This window comes from Micropterus dolomieu, linkage group LG11 (assembly GCF_021292245.1).
Source record: "Micropterus dolomieu isolate WLL.071019.BEF.003 ecotype Adirondacks linkage group LG11, ASM2129224v1, whole genome shotgun sequence".
Classification (NCBI taxonomy): domain Eukaryota; kingdom Metazoa; phylum Chordata; class Actinopteri; order Centrarchiformes; family Centrarchidae; genus Micropterus; species Micropterus dolomieu.
In genome coordinates, this window is record NC_060160.1 from 2,057,044 (window position 1) to 2,074,043 (window position 17,000).

Consider the following 17,000-nt stretch of genomic DNA (forward strand, 5'->3'; position numbering starts at 1 on the left):
TAAACTCTGGTCTTGGTCTCGACTTGGTCTCAGCCACTAAAAGTCTTGTCTCGGCCTCGATAAACTCTGGTCTTGGTCTCGACTTGGTCTCAGCCACTAAAAGTCTTGTCTCGGCCTCGATAAACTCTGGTCTTGGTCTTGACTTGGTCTCAGCCACTAAAAGTCTTGTCTCGGCCTCGATAAACTCTGGTCTTGGTCTTGACTTGGTCTCAGCCACTAAAAGTCTTGTCTCGGCCTCGATAAACTCTGGTCTTGGTCTTGACTTGGTCTCGGTTTGGGTGGTTTTGACTACAACACTAATGTCGGAACTTCTCTGCTCAGAGTTTTTTCCACCTTTTTGCACTCAGAGCGCTCCTTCGAAGACGCAAGGCGCAGCAGAACGCCAAAACGCGAGAAGCCCAGGACGCATAAACAGCCCACAAAACACTCACTGCCTGTAGAAAACAAATGAAAAAAGCCACACTGCAAAAAACGCATTCTGTCTGATTGGAGCCGTCCTCAATAAGTGGAATATGAAATTTTTAGACATTAATTTAGCTGCTGCTGGATATTCACAAAACGCAGCTTGATGGTATATTTGTTGGAAACATCGTGCTCACACAAATTTTAAGACGCTTGTACAGGATTCATTTGAACCTCATAACACACTGCGAGTAGCCTAAATCATGCAAACCTCCTCTCTGTTGCGCGGCACTCGGAGGGGAGGAGAGACTCGCGTGTACATCAATACTCCGTCTGAAACACAATGAGATATGTTTTTATGAAGCTTGATTACATTAGATCATAATCCGGTTCAGGATTAAAGGAGATAAAATGAGTGACGCTGTGTTTTATCACTCACCTATTAGGCCGAAGCGCTTGGCCATTCTTCTTAAAGACCCTCTGCTTTTCTTGCTTTGCATCGGTAAGACCTTGTGGCTCAGAAACCTGCAGACACACGCTCAATTAAATTAAAAGAATTGTAAAGTGAAGCGCTCAGGGGGTCACGTGACTACCTGGCGATCTGGTTGTAAACTGCGAAGCTTGGCTCGATGACGATCTTCCTCCTCTTTTCCTCCATCACTGTCGGGACCGCCCTCGCGTCAGGATCCGGAGCTGGGAGGGAGTACTGGTGTTCCTGCAGCCCCATGTGTGTTTCGGAGCTATCGAAGGCCGGGTCATAAGGGTTCACATCTGTGGTTTCTGCAGCTGTAGAGAGGAGGTCCTCCAGGCTGTTGGGATGAAGGAAGTCCTCATCTAAAGGGACAGCCTGCAAAACCAAGGAGACAGATGCAGGTACTATTTTGCAGAGCCAAGTACAGAAAATGTCTGATAACTCGATCAGTTACGATTTACAAATCCTCTTGTTGTGTGAATTTCACAATCCTTTCCTCTCAGCTTGATTTATTCCCTTAAAATTTGTCCTTGTCCTTTTGATAACTGTACTACAGTCCACTTGGATTAATATACAAGATTTATTATAATCTTGAGATGAGACACATGCATATATTTTGTGTTTTTGCTATTTAACACAAACTATTTTAAAACAGAGATCCTGGTCATTGGGTCCCAGCAAAGCAAATACTGCCATCTGCTGGTTCCCTAGTGAATCCCTAGTCTGGTTTGACAGTAGTTTAAGTTTTGAGCAGCACACCTTGTGCAATCCTGTTTTTACCAGCTTATAAATATATCAAAAATACAATCAACGTTAACTTTTAAGGACACTGAGACCATTTTACACGCCTTTATATCATCTCGCCTGGATTACTGCAACAGCCTTTTTACTTGCTTAAATCTATCGATCGACTCCAGACTGTGCAGATCTCCAGAACAAAGAAATATGACCAATCAGCCCTGTTTTAGCTTCATTACACTGGCTCTCAGTATGTTTTAAAAGTATAGTGATTACTTTTGAAGCCCTTCATGGCTTCTCTCCCTGTTCTATCTACGACCTTTTAGTCCCATCCGCACCAGAACGTACCTTAAAATCTTCATTTGAGTGGATGAAATAAGTAGTTTGAGGGAAATTGAGGGAATGAATTTAACCAAGAACATTTAAGGCAAAATATATTAATATATCAAAAATCGAGACTAGTGCGCACCAAAGTTTTTAGTATAGCATAAGCAAATATAACAAGAAGATCAGAGAAAAGAGATTTTGAGTTTTGCTGTTTTTATTTCCTGCCTATCTGCATCGTCTGCGCTCTTTGTCACCTCGTCCTCCTGCACTGTCACAGTGATGATGGAGGGTATGGCGTCTGGTGACAGCGTCAGCTGACCCTCCTCGTTCAGCGTGAAGCAGGACGGCTCAAAGTGTCTGGAGCAGAGGCAGGACTTTGTTCGCAGCGAGCCTTCGTCCCTTTGAGCCGCCACCAGCCACCTTCGCCGTTGCTCTGCCTCCTTCGGAAACCTGCAAGACGGAAGACGACAAGTTTTGTTTTCGAACCTGCGGCAAAGCTGAACAAAAGGAAAGACTGCCTGTGGAGTAACACGAGGTTTATTCTCATTAGATACGTCCTGCCGACTTTTATAAAATACACATTTCTATTTTTGTTATGCAGATGACACTCAGCTGTACCTTCCATTGAAACCTGGAAACCTGTCGAGTTTGAATGAAGTGTGTTCTACGATGAGTTAACAAGATAAATAGTTTATGAACGAGAGGAACTTGTATTCAGAAGGTGTACGGTTGTATTTTTCTGTTCGATGAGGAAAATAATGTGACATTTTTTTAGTTTATTCTGTTTGTCTATCAGAGTATAAGAAACTAAGAGAGCTTGTATAACGTAACGAGCTCGCACACATCTTCCATCTGAAACTACTTGGGGAAAGGCCTGAGCTGCACTACTGGCCTATCGCTCCTTGTACTACGTATTGCAGTACTTTATACCATAGTATTATAGCAGTACCATATTAGTATTACGACCATAGACTGTAAAAAGGAGTGGACGTAGCCAACGTGATGTCACCCGTTGCTTTGTGGACTACTGTGTTGAAGCCTCCAGTTTCAAACTGGAGCCAGGCGTGACCATATTTGAACAAGAGGGTGGAGCAAACTCTACTTGGCAATAAAGCTCCTTCTGTTTCTATTTCTGAGCAATCCATTTAATGGCGATGCACGATCTCAGGTCACTTTCTGGGGGTAAAATAAAGACCCTAGAACTAAATTTAGACCCTGGTCCCTTCAGCGGAAACGCAGTGAGTTCCTCCAAAGGTTCCTAGTTCCGGGGTATTGTTCCTTTGGTCTAAACGCCACTTCTTTGTCCAACCAGTGGACCTGCCCCCTGCTGGCTGTTAGAAAGAACGCCAGCTTAAGACACTTCCGCATTGGCTTCACCCATTCCCCCATTTAGATTACAACACAGGACGGGTTTGGGCTAACTGGTAGATATCTCTTCGCATTCTGTTGAACATGTTAGTTTATTTTTTCTTAAAACTAAAATGGTAAATACAAAACTATAATTCTGGCCAAGTCTGACAATGTAGAGCTGAATCTAAACATAAAACATTGTTTCATGTAATAATAAGAGCCTTCACATCAAGAAAAACATTCTCTATTGTTGTTTTTAAACAACTTTGTAAATGCGGTGTCTGACCTGTGGAAGCTGAGCTCAGGGTTAACGTAGCTGGAGGCATCGCAGCCGTAGGCCAGGCAGAACTGGACAGGTGGTTCTGGTTTATCGACGGGACATCGGTTCTGACAAACCTCACAAGCTGTGATCCAGGTCTTCACCGCCTCCGTCACGCCAACCCAGTAATACATCATCTGGACAGACAGAGGAGGAAGAGTTGCCTCTAACACGGTGTGTGAATGTTCTGTTGTACAAATAATATCACCCGGTCTCACCATTATCTCCTTTATCGTCCGGCTCCGGCCAGCGTGGCTGTTGTTGTCATGGTAACGGGTCAGGACCTCCCTCATTTCCTGGTCGCTCCTGACGACGCGGAGGAGGCGGCCTCGATATGAACGCCACAGGCAGCCATCTGGAGGACGGAGGCAGGAACTTAGGAGTCAACAACACAGGGGGGGGAGAACTAAAACGGCAGATTTATTCAAACCTGTCAACTATTTTCATTTTTTAGTTTTACTAAGTGAGGAGACACGCAACAGGTGAAACACATAAACAACATGTAGTGAAGTACCAAAACAAACAACAACAAAAACAAATGTAAACAATTTTAGATATTTGCATGTTGGACATTAAAGATGTTGAATGGCTACTTGTGTGTTTGAAAAGCATTAAAACAGCTGTACTGTGTTTTATTACTTTATCTTCACGTGATAAAAGGGGAGACGCTGGACTGTACATCGAGGGTTGAGGCTTTACCTGCTCTGCACTGAAAGAAAAAATCTCTCTCGGGCTCTTAAAATACCTTTATAGATAAAGTGTTTGCTGGCAGCTCTGGTGACTTTCTTTGAACTCTTTGATGCATCTGCAGGAAACGTTCCTGTCAGCACAAACTGCTCCACCCTATTCAGCAAGTCAAAGGAAGGCATCTGTAAGGGAAGAGGAGAGAGATTTGAACTCTTGGACTCAAAAGCAAAATCAATCTAATGTTACAGAGATTAATCAGTTCATTCATAAACAGTATGTAAAAATAACTGCTAACAATTTTTGCATTAAATTAATTGTTTTATATATAGTTAGAAAGCTAAAGTTGTCTTGCAAATCACCAAATATGTTTACTTTTCTTTTCATATTGATAACTCCTTGCGATATTTGATGGCAGTGCTGACAGCTTAAATTATCAAATTGATGATTTGTTAATTATTAAAGAAAATGCTAAACTTGTCAGTGTTGCTGCTAGTAAGTATATAATCCAACTTTAATCCAATTTTAGGCAAAATTCAAGACATCACTTTAAGCATTAGTCGCCTTAACGTGACGAACATTTAGTCATTATTGTTGGTAATGTGTAAACAAACAATCAAGAGATTAATTGAAAGAATAAACAGCTAGCTAGATTGACTAATAATGAAAATAATCCCCACTATTATAAAGTCTCTGTGAAAGACACATGCACTTAGACTCTGATACGATAAAAATACCGTTTCCAAACAACAAATTCATCACGAGAACACCTGAAGTTTCACAACTGAAAACAGTTTCCCACCTTAGAACATTTTGCGTCCGGTAAACACAAATCCTCGTTACACCGTCGCCCACTTTCAACAAAAAACTCAACTTTCAACGGGATATTTTTCGACTGAACTCTTCATAAACAACTTAATTTATTTTACTTCGTCTAAATGTACACACAAATGCTGTAAAGAAGTATATTTTAGCTCAAACTAACGGCTAAATGTGGCTCTAGGTGGTGTGCTCATTTAAGCTAGCAGCACCAACTTAGGACGTTCCGGTATGAGCATTTTCAAAATAAAGGTTTAAATTTAGCTCGTAACTTGAGGCGGCAAATTTCTGATTCAGAATCAGAATACTTTGTTACAGATACTTGCAAGGCATAAAAGAGAATAGTAATAATAGTAAAAGTTGGTAAGTAGAGAACACAGAAAATTATAAAATCTAAGAATATAATAATAAATGACAATAAATATGGATATTTACAGTATCAACATAAGTGTAATGATAAATAGAAATATAGAGTGAAGTGATTGTGATTTTCGCACATCGTTAATTATGCTGCATTTTGCATTTTTTGTATTAACATTATAGTAGTATTGTATTATTTTGTAAAAACATTGTTACATCCCTTTACTTTTTTCCATATTTATAATTCTATATTTATGTTCATGTGTAGTTAAGCACCAATACATACCAAGGCAAATGCCAAACATGTACCTGGCAGTAGACCTCATTCTGATTAAGTGTAAGGATAAATAGCAGGAATGAATAAAGAGTGTTATAAAGATGTAATCATAGTGTTAGGATTAAAAATCCTTAACTGAATAACCCAAGTAATGAGAGCTACTGAGTTTAACTTAGTGCCATTTTGAAAGGAGTGAAGAGTTTGTCATCTTACCATCAACACAACAAAATATTTACAATAACATACTTTAAACAAATTTTGTAAAAGCTTTCATTTAAAATTATTTTATTTTGGCGGTAAAATCCATTAAACGGAAGTGTGACTGCTGCCACTTGCTGCTCGCTTGACGGACGCAGGTTGTAAAAGCTGCTGTAACCCGAGTTTACTGAGTGCTGTTTATTTCCGCACCCTGAAAAACAGCTGAGCGCCGCCTGCTGGTCTGGAGGAGACAAGGTGGACAAAATAACAGAAACACTTTCACAAATAATAGGTGAAGACCATATTTTCAAATATTTTTTTAAAGGTTGATGTGTTTTAATCCCTTGTTGAACAGTTTAACTATTTATATTTTCCTCATTCCTGTTGCTTGTGAAAACTTTTTTTTTTTTTATCCCAAAAGATCATCCTGGTTGAATCAAAAGGTCTAAGTTTACTGAGTGCTGTTTATTTCCGCACCCTAAAAGGCTTTGTAAATGAGTGCTTTTACAAAATGTGGAACTACAAACAAAAACGCATACTAAATTTAAAGTATATTATATAAATATTTTGTTGTGTTGATGTTAAGATGACAACAGTTTCAGTCATTATTGCTGTTAAATATCACAGTTTTGCAAATCTGGTCTCACATTAAACAGCAAACACAGTATGTCGTATATAATGTTAAATATTTTATCAACGTATGAATATATTTGAACATAAATTAAGATATTTGCCCCCAAAAAAGTTAAAAACTACATTTTTACATTTACTCATTTGGCAGATGTTTTTATCTAAAGCAACTTACATTTGAGGAGCAACATACAAGCATCAACAAAGCATCAATACAGTAAGAGAGCTACTCGCACATATGGCATCAGTGGGGTAAATAACTAGGGAAAGAAGTGAGAGATAACAAAATAGTGCAATCAATTCAAGAGCGAGCACAGGAAGTGGAGATTTAAACCTTTATTTTGAAAATAGTCATCTTGGAACGTACTAAGTTGGTGCTGTGCATTTTATTTTGCAAGCTTGTAACATTCTTGCAAGATGAAAAGACTTTATTATCAGGAGGATAGGCTGTGAACTTCATTTACCAAATACACCGAATGGCCAAGAATATGTGGACACAAGTGGTCGAGCAATATGGGTTTTTCAAAGGCCGATAAAACTTTTTTGGTAATTTAGTTCAAAAAGTGAAACTTTCACATGTTTTAGATTCATTACATATAAAGTGAAATATTTCAGGCCTTTTTTTGTGTAACCACAGGCCACAGATTGCCTCCATGCCGCCCCGTTGATTAAGCACTTCATGCAAAAGACAAATCTTGTGTTGTTGTCATGCACATTTAAGAATACAGTTTTGTACTATATACACAAAACAAAAAAAAGATTCCAAATTCAAAATCTTTGTAATTTTGTTTTTATGATGAATGCATATAAATCAAATATCATTAGAATACATTAGTCTTAGAATTTCCAGGCTTGTTGGTAGATATTTAGACATTAATCAAGACATTATTTCGACCTCCGTGACAGCATTAGACATGTGATTTAAAAGTTTTTATTCCTCCACCTTCCCTGCAGTTCAGAACTCCATCAGATGCGTGTAGGGTCCGTTGGTGTCGAGCTTCAGGACTTGTCTGTTTCCGTACGTCCCGTGTTTCACCGTCACTTCGGCCGAAGCAGCCGTCAGCTCCTTCTCACAAAGGGAAACGAAGGCGCCGTAGAGCCGCAGCCCGTCCTCCTTGCCGATGTTGTTGTGGTACTGCATGGCCCTGCCTTTGGCCTTCCCGCCCAGCGTGGCCTGAGGGACGATCAGCAGGCTGCCGGGAAGCTCCAACACCGAAACCATCTTCCCCGAGTCGGACTCAGAGAGCCGCAGGTTCAACAGTGTGGACACTGGACGGGAGAGAGGGGACGACACAGTGTTTACATCTCGAGGGGAGGCTTTTCAGGTCCAGGTTGCTTTATTTGTACCCATAGGTACATTTATTTTGCAGTGGGTGAGTCAGTAGATAAACTGTTCTCACTCCCAGTTTGTAACGCACTGGGGGAAGCCCTTGTAGTATCCAATATTTATGCATTTGACTCATAACAGTTCAAAATAGCACTGTAGCAGCAAGACAGAGGGTCAGTGACCTTCTACGTAGAGCAGTGATTGGTGGTTATGTAGGGACTGAACCCTTCTATAGAATTTGTTTTGTTACCTCAGAATAGTACTGTACCCTTCTATGGGTTTGACCTTTTATTTTACAGACTCAAACCCTTCTATGGTACCGAACAGATACCTAAACATATCCTATATAAGCTGTGTTTGATGTACAGAGAGACAGAGTGGCCATCGGGCTGGGTCACTCTCCAAGCTGCTGCAGAGCTTGTAATTGATGCTGAACTCCTTAGTTTAATGAACTTTTATGATCAAGAACAGTGTCAAGCAGGGTTTCTTCTCAACACGTCATCGCAGCATTATTGTTCAGACACCACACCCTTTAACGCCATTTATGAACGTTAAAGGTAGGTGTGGGATATTAAACAGCAAAGTCTGAGTAAGGAGGTGGTTTGACGTTTGGCCAGAAACAAAAAACTATTTTGACAAAAAGTCAACAATGATTGTTTTTATTTAAGTTACATAGGTTACGTAAGTTGTGTAATTTACGTATTTATTTTAAACCAAACCAAAATCTTTTCCTAAACCTAACCCAGAAGGTTTGGTGTCAAAACCTAACCAAATAGCGACGTTTCACAACGTTGACAAGTACTTTTATTTTGAAAATGTAACCAGGCGTTGCCTATTTCTTGTCGCTAACTTGACCGCGCTGGCCTAAATGTTAAAAAACAACGCTAAAGGGTGTTAAAAAGTGACGCCAAGGGGTTTTGACCAAGCGTCCATCTGTGACGTGTTGTAGATAAACATAATAAAAATAAATAAAAGCACTCAAGACTCCAATCATCACTAAATAAATAAACGTTGCATCTGTATCATCTGCGCATCTTGTTCTTCTGAGTGATGGCTGCTGGAACAAAAGCTGTTTTTATACAGTTTTTTTCTGCACTCTGCAACTATAAACCTTCGTCTAGAAGGGAGAAGCTGAAATTCACTGCAAAGGGGTTTGAGTCGTCATTTAAAACTCGAGCCAGTTATCCGTTGTTAACTCTCTGGTGCACAGGGGCTCACCAATCAGCCCACTAGACCATTTAACCATTTGGCTCAGAGAGTTTCTGTTCTTTAAGGGCAAGTTTCCAAACCATGACACCAAGGAAAAAGACATAATCGGTTCAATAAAAGGATGGTAAAAGATGTTAATCAGGCTTTTGTGACGTGGAAACAAGTTTCCTCAAACAAAAGAAACACTGATGCCCCTTCTTTCACAGGGCTTCACCATTTTCCTCAAAGTTCAGTTTGAGTCGATTATCATCCCCAGATATTAGACTGATTCCACTGTCTGACCCTTAATGGATGTGACTTTTTGTGGGCATGTCTTCTAAAATCAAAGATCATGTCTTGTGTCTTTAAAGGCGTGGATGGCCGGGTCATGGCTGCAGCAGACTGACAATAACAGAGTTATCCCCAGACTTTAAGATCCGATTTTCACAACTGTTCCTACACATATTTGTGTTGAGGATAAATATGTAGGTCAAAAAAGTCACTGACCCATCTTGGGGAGGATGTCGTCTGTGGCTCCTTTAAAGAAACAGATGTAGATCACCATTCCTCTGTCGATCTGCAAGCAGCAAAACAAGTCATCAGTGATGTGGACAAATAAGCAGCCGTAAATTACAAGTTCGGTGTAGGAGCTGCCCTGTGGTCTCATACTATGCAGGTCATCTCAATTTATAAAAGCCTTCCGTCAATCAAAGAACAATTTTTCTACAACTTACATTTGAAAACGAAGATCTCTGATCGTCTGATGCCAGAGCAAGGCAAGGCAAGTTTATTTGTATAGCACAATTTAACAACAAGGTAATTCAAAGTGCTTAACATAAAACAAAAAAGCAACAGGGAAATATGTAAAAGTTTAAAAGCAACATAAAATAATACAAAAGTTACAGTGTTACAATCGGGGTTAAAAGAGTTAAATGGAAAATAATAAAAAGCTAAAAACAAAGAAAAAGAAAACAGGACAGTAAAAGTTACAGTGCAGTGTAAGTTATCAATATTTAATTAAAAGCAATGGTAAAAAGAAAAGTCTTCAGTCTTAATTTAAAAGAACTGAAAGTTGACATAAATAATAAATATAGAATAAACAGATGCAAGGTTATTCCAGTTCAGCATTTTATTTTGAGTTCTCAGAATTAGTTTTCCATGTAATGTGTCCTTTTTTACTCGTTTTATTTTACTTTTATCACTTTGATTGCAGTGAACAGCACTGTAGTGCATTAACAGTAAATAATCATGCAACCACAACGTGTTCTCACCTGGACAAACTCAGCCTCTGAGTGTTCATCTGCGGGTTTCACCTGCAGCCTGGCGCTCAGACACTGCTGCAGCACCGCCCGGGCCGCGGGAGCGCTGCCTTTCTCCGTCATCACAGCTCGGGGTTAATCCTTGTTTTATTTCCCCTCTGCTGCCTCCCCGGTTTCAACTCGGCCCGCTTTATAAACGGCGCCGCAGAAGAAACATCCAGCAGACACAATTTGTAAAGTTTCACATCAACGAACGGGATGAAAGCGATGCATAAACTGACAGAAGTGCGCAATGAATGGCGAAGAAGGATCATAAGAAACTCATGCAACACACTTCCGTGTTAAAGTCAAGTAAAGCTGCACAAAGGAGCTCGGGGCTGCGCAATATCTTTGCAGTTTTTGCTCAGGATGGTTGTAAGAAACCAAAATACAAACAATAAACATTTCAAGTCAAGTCAGGTTTATTTAAAGTGTAAAATCACCAACGACATGGTCCAAATACAGAGACACGAAAAAGGCACATGATAAAATACACAAAATAAAATCCAGATCCATAATGATAAAACAACAAGATAATAAATAATTATAAAATGTAGAAGAAATAATAAAATAGATCCTAGCCCTAAGCCTTATCATATCCTTAACTAAAAGCTTTATTAAAAAGAAAAGTTTTAAGCCTACATATACAGAACACAAAAAGGAAACAACATGAAAGCTGGAGCACGTTTTAAAAGGTAAATATACAAGAGAATGATAATATTTAAAAACAAAATAAAGCAGAAACAAATTAAAACACATGCAATCCACTACCTTGACTTATGTGCAATATTATCTGCAATACTCGACTACTGTGCAATACTCTGGTTTATTATGGTTATTATTATATCTGGTTATTATTGTGAAAGGGCTTTATTGCCAAGTAGTATTTTACACATACGAAGAATTTGCCACGGTGATTAAGTGCTAGACATAGACAAACAGAAAGTTGACATAAATAATAAATATAGAATAAACAGAAAAAATAGTAGAACTATGTGTAAAGAAAAAAACAAACAATGTGGCAGTTATTTACAGGTGCATTGCTCCAGATTTGTGTTTTGCTAAAATATTACAGGGGGAAAGAATTTGTAATTATGTACATATAAAAAATAGACAAAATAAAATAATAATATAGAAGAATAATATGTGCAACATGGCAGTTTGTGCAGTGAGAATAAATATTTACATATCAGTACTCTTTGTTATTACTATTTATTCATCATACTTATGTCACATATTGAAGAGTAATGTGCATGTTTTCACACTCCTATTTATATATTTAGATTTTCTACCAGCCTATTAATTCTTTAATGCCTTGATTAGCAACGTGAGGAACTGTCACACAACGCTTCGCCCTCAGGGATCAATAAAGTCTTTCTGTTTCTGAAGTATCAGATTATTATTTTAAAACCTGCGCAGAGGTTCAACATTAAAAGCACAAATAAATAAAGTTTAAAAAGTACAAACTATTTAGAGAAGTAAATAAAACATACAACATACGCATGCGCAATTTGAGCAAGCTTGACGCGCAGCAAGCTAACGAGCTTAGCAGGAATCTAAACAGCTAAAGATGGCTGCGTTCACGTACAGCAGACTGTCCTATTTACTGAGAATATCTCTTAATAAACCCGCAGTTTTACGAACAGGGACGGAGATAAAACCCGGGCCTGCGTGTTGTGTACAGTTCATACGCTGCCAGGTGAGATTACTGTCCGTTTCTGTGAGCAATAGCGCAGCTTCAGGTAAGCTAGCTAATAGCTTCACGGTAACGTCAAGCTAGACAGAAACAGAAAGCAAGAAGGAGACCGGAAGTTTACAAAATAAAAACGGTGACGGCTAAAATAAGTATTTAAAACGTAGATAGATGTCATTATATTGCATTAAAATTTGATTACATATTGTTCCTCACACATGTGATGTAGTACACATGTACTTCCGCATTGATAGGTTGATACTAATAATTTATTTAAAACGTTAAAAGATATTATTTTGAATTGTAAAACCGGAAGTGCTTTTTGTATTCGTCCGGACTTGACATAAGTACTGCTGCTGAAAGAATTTGACAACTTGATTTATAAATCTGTCTAATTGGGTTTTAGTAAACTGTTCTTTACAGTTTTTTGTTATTTCCCAAAACCAAAATAATGTAAGAGCAGCAGCGATAACAGCAGCCGTAATTGTTGTACTGTTTTTGTCTCTGTGTGTGGATACAAATACTGACACTAAAATAATTTGCACCACTTTATAATAATACAAATAATAATTCACCCTTTTTAAATAGGAACCAATGGCTTAATAATCTTATTAATGCTTATCTGTCATAAACCACGTTGCAACCCATTAATAAATCTAAGTGCTTTGAGTCTGCAGTTATAAATACAGAAGTCCATAAGGTTTTAGCTAAATGTTAATAAGTTGGTAAATGGATTTTGGTCCAGATGCTGGATGAGGATAAATCAAAGAAGTTTTTACACCTTGGCAACCCAGAAGGTGTTCTTATTGATGGCCTTTCACTGAGCTATAAAGCAGAAGTGAATGATTGAAATGAAATGAAAGTGATTTAAAACTTTTATGAATGTCACCTTATTAGAAAGTGGTATTTAATCATATAAACCCTAAACACCTTACATAGTGTTTACCTACCTTATTACAGTTAAAGAAAGTTGTTTATCGGCTGGCCAAAATTGGTCCGATTGGACAGAAAAGCTCTGAAATTTCTTACCGTACTCCATGTTAAATTCTGTCGATTTTTACCTGTCTCAGCAGCAACAACACAGAACCACCACTATATATTAGTTTGTCTACCATATCGATGTCTCCTCATGACATGAATTCAGGACAACCAGTGGGAGCTTAGAATAGACTCATAAATATATTAAATAATTATTCTGAAAAACTTTCAAATTATTATTATTTTCATTATCTGTTATTTTAGTAATTCCTCATTTATTTATTTATTTTATTTATTACAGATTTTTTGTTTTGTCTATTTGTATACACACACACTCACACACATTTTTATTGATTTATTTAAATTTTTAATATTTAATTTTAATTTTTTTAACACACACTTACTGTTTTATTTACTTAAAAAATATATATATATTATTATTATTATTATTATTATTATTATTTATTATTATTTTTTTCCCTATAGTGATTAATGAACTGTAATGAAATGAATTTTTCTTTTGTAATTTATTTGTAGCTTTGGCAGCATTGTTGTTTTACATTCATGCCAATAAAGCTAGATTGAATTGTTTGTATGTTTTCTGGGACTACTGGCAAATTCAGCATGAACCTGATCCATCAAGCAGCAATTGTTTTATTAAAATTACAATGAACATTTTCAGATTTATGCCATAGTGTGAATAAAGCAAAGCATTTCCTGTCTTTTATTATTACTTATTTCTATTAAACCCCACAGTGTATTTTAAGTCTTAACTTTCTGAAAACTAAAGGCATGCAAATTGTCATAGTATGTGATAAAGGCGCAACAGCCAAACTGATGATTCAAGTATCTTAAGTTTCCTAACCAGGTGTGGAATGGAAACCAGTCACCTCATCCTAACCTTCAGGTTGTTTTCATCGAGCACCTCGCGTGTTATTGTTTCTCGCAGAGGTCGGTGGACAGGAAGGATTTACAGGAGAGGCAGAAGCAGCATATGGCGAGAGGTCTTCCCAAACAGAAACCCATTGCGGGCGTCAAACAGGTCGTCGTCGTGGCTTCAGGGAAAGGTGGCGTGGGAAAGTCCACCACCTCAGGTACAGAATGGATTTCCTGCTGAAAAATGAAGGACTTTTCCAGGATCTTTATTCTTCTGGATTAAATACATCTAGAGCTTTTGGAGTCTGTGATGGATGTTACATAAAAAAGACAGAACAACTGGGTTTTTTAATTTAAAACATATTTGTTGTAATACATTTTCATCCAGCCTGTTGTCTCTACGTTTCCTGTCGGAGGTAATTAACGTCTGTTTTTCTGTCTCTGCAGTGAATTTGGCTCTTGGATTAATGGCCAACGATCAGGTAAGGACTCTTCTTTCTTACGTCACATGTCTCCTTTAGCTTTGATCGCTTTTTTTTTTACATTTTGGCCAATCAATTTATTTAAAAAACAAACAGATACACAAAGGCAGTTTAGGCCTTTTAAAGACTGAATTTCTGTCTGATCGGGGTATAGAGTGAATTTGTGGTACACAGGTCATTTTTTTCCCCCCGATAATGATGAAATTTAGAAACGCCTGATCGGACATCAAGTGTTAAGACTGCTGTCCTGGTGCAGACAGATGTGGCGTGATTCCTAAAAGCAATATAGCTATTACCACAACAGACCCATGTGCGTAAGCCTATACATTTTTACTTCTCACTTCTGTCAGATAGTTTGTCTTCCTTCTTAATGCTGAACTTTCTGTCTTTGTCTCTCAGTCTAAGTCAGTCGGTCTGCTGGACGCTGACGTCTACGGTCCGTCGATCCCCAAACTGATGAACCTGAAGGGAAACCCGGAGCTCTCTGACAGTACGGCACATTTGTTTTTTATCATCCGCCCCATGGGACCTCATTTAAGATCAAATATTTACGGTAGTCAGCAGCGAGTGACAACTGTGCCCTGAATTACACACACGATGTTTGTCAATTTTGTTCGTCAGGAAAGTTGCAGTTTGTTGTGAAACAGAAAAGTAACATTTAGTTTCGTCTGAAACCGCTTAGTGAACTACGTCTCTCGTCTCGCACAGTATACGTCACCAACATGTTAGCGCTGTCACTCCTGGTCCTTTCATCACATCATCTACACATTAGAGCTGCAACAATTAATCGATTAGAAGTCAACTATTAAATGAATCGCCAACGATTTTGATTAACACTTTCTAGTTTCTTTGCTCCTCTGTGACAGTAAACTGAACGTCTTTGGGTTGTGGACAAAACAAGACATTGGAGGACGTCATCTTTGGCTTTTGGGAAACTCTGATCGACATTTTTCACCATTTTCTGACATTTTATAGACAAAAAAACTAACCGATTAATCGTGGAAATGAGATTAAGCGATAATGAAAATAATTGTTAGTTGTAGCCCATCAACACATGGAAGCTATTTGACGTTAGCTTCAGTCATTGACAGTTGAAAGTTATGGCGTCACATACGCGATTTTTGGGTTTATGGGTTTTAATTACGTATTTTCACAGTTTTATACTTTGTTTGTTACCTTTTTAAACTGACAAACATCATGGGTGTAATTCAGGGCATAATTTAAAAGGGATTAAAAACATTAGTTGTCTCTCGCCGTTGACCATCGTACATATTTCTTCCAAAATAAGGTCCCGTGACACCCTACCTGAAGGGGAGTGAGTTACTTTAGGCTCTCTGTGGTGGTTCTAGGTGTTACGTGGTCTTGGGAGGTTTGTGACAAATCTTTAAACTGACTTCAGCTGTTTTCTCTTTCTTCCAGACAATCTGATGATCCCGCTCACAAACTACGGGATTCCTTGGTGAGTCCTTCCAGTCGCAACATTACGTCATCACGTCTCTCTCCTCTTCACTCGTAACCCTTCACCTTGTCCTTCAGGGCTAAAACAAAATGAATTTGTGTCGCTCGTGCCTTTTCTGTAGCCTCTCCTCTCCTCTCTCAGCATGTCGATGGGCTTCCTGGTGGAGGATGTGGCTCCCATCGTGTGGAGGGGCCTGATGGTGATGTCAGCGATAGAGAAGCTGCTCAGACAGGTGAGGCCGTTCGTCTGCAAATAACCACCGAGGTTCGACAGCAACATTTAATTGAATTCTAATAGACTGAGGTGTATGTGTGTGTTTTTAGGTGGACTGGGGGTCGTTGGACTATCTGGTAGTCGACATGCCTCCTGGCACAGGAGACGTCCAACTGTCAATCACCCAGAACATCCCAATAGCAGGTCAGTCACGCGCACACACACTGGAACACACACTGTCATGCTTGTGAGTGAGGGATATAATAAAAGTTAAAGCTGCGAGCAGCGTTGGGCGGGCCCTCGCACGTGTAGCGCGTCGAGGTGTGAGGCGGCCACGTTTTGTCAGAAAAGGCTTACTTCCTGTTACCAGTGGGTGGCGCTATGACGTTGAGTGAATATTTTCATGTAGATGTGTTCCGGACGGGACTCTTATCAACCATGTAAAGTTTGGTACAGATCGAAGCATGAACCACAAAAGTTGGTGATTCAGTGCGCAGGGGCTGCATCTTTGAAGGGACATTTCCTGATTCCAGCAGGTGGCGCTATGACTTTGAGTGAATTTTGACCTGTAGATGTGTTCAGGGCGTGACCCTTACCAAATGTTTGAAATTTGGTAGAGATATGAGCATGTACAGCGAAGTTACGCCACGCCAAGGACACACCGTTATCTGAAAACTCACAAGATTCACAACATAGCATCATCAATTCTTAAGGCTCTTCTGAGACTGAGAAAAATGTTGGGATTAGTACATAACAGTGTAAAACATGACACTTCCTGTTGCCAGCAGGTGGCGCTATGACATTAAGTGTTCGTTGTCATATGGATGTGTTCAGGGCGGGACTCTCATCCTACATGTACAGTTTGGTGCAGATCTGAGCATGCACACTGAAGTTATAACAACTTCCTGTT

At 39.0% G+C, this 17,000-nt stretch overlaps 3 protein-coding genes across 3 annotated transcripts in view; all 3 read right to left on the reverse strand.

The window, feature by feature from the left end:
- Positions 1-5,307, reverse strand: part of LOC123978922 — a 20,240-nt gene extending 14,933 nt beyond the window's left edge. Inside the window, exons 1-8 of the mRNA XM_046062569.1 lie at positions 5,095-5,307; positions 4,354-4,477; positions 3,827-3,963; positions 3,576-3,745; positions 2,194-2,389; positions 996-1,249; positions 842-927; positions 674-735 (exon numbers count right to left, since the gene is read on the reverse strand). Coding sequence (XP_045918525.1) covers positions 674-735; positions 842-927; positions 996-1,249; positions 2,194-2,389; positions 3,576-3,745; positions 3,827-3,963; positions 4,354-4,477 — 1,029 coding nt within the window. The 5' untranslated portion in view covers positions 5,095-5,307. The remainder of the gene's footprint in view (positions 1-673; positions 736-841; positions 928-995; positions 1,250-2,193; positions 2,390-3,575; positions 3,746-3,826; positions 3,964-4,353; positions 4,478-5,094) is intronic.
- The window catches only part of kcnh5b (potassium voltage-gated channel, subfamily H (eag-related), member 5b), a 1,142,829-nt gene that overhangs the window by 432,196 nt on the left and 693,633 nt on the right, over positions 1-17,000 (reverse strand). The window lies entirely within an intron of this gene.
- Positions 6,898-10,702, reverse strand: LOC123978934 (D-aminoacyl-tRNA deacylase 2-like). Its single transcript, XM_046062591.1, has 3 exons — positions 10,363-10,702; positions 9,599-9,668; positions 6,898-7,845 (listed from the first exon to the last, which is right to left on the reverse strand). Exons 1-3 carry the CDS (start codon positions 10,471-10,473, stop codon positions 7,532-7,534), a joined length of 495 nt encoding a protein of 164 aa, XP_045918547.1. The 5' UTR covers positions 10,474-10,702; the 3' UTR covers positions 6,898-7,531.

Excerpts from the sequence above, each read along its gene's own strand:
- LOC123978934 (XM_046062591.1), bottom strand. The coding sequence starts at position 10,473 with ATGACGGAGAAAGGCAGCGCTCCCGCGGCCCGGGCGGTGCTGCAGCAG. Across the intron at positions 9,669-10,362 it reads CAGAGGCTGAGTTTGTCCAG|ATCGACAGAGGAATGGTGAT; the intron begins GTGAGAACACGT and ends TGCTGCTTGCAG. Across the intron at positions 7,846-9,598 it reads CGACATCCTCCCCAAGATGG|TGTCCACACTGTTGAACCTG; the intron begins GTCAGTGACTTT and ends TCTCCCGTCCAG.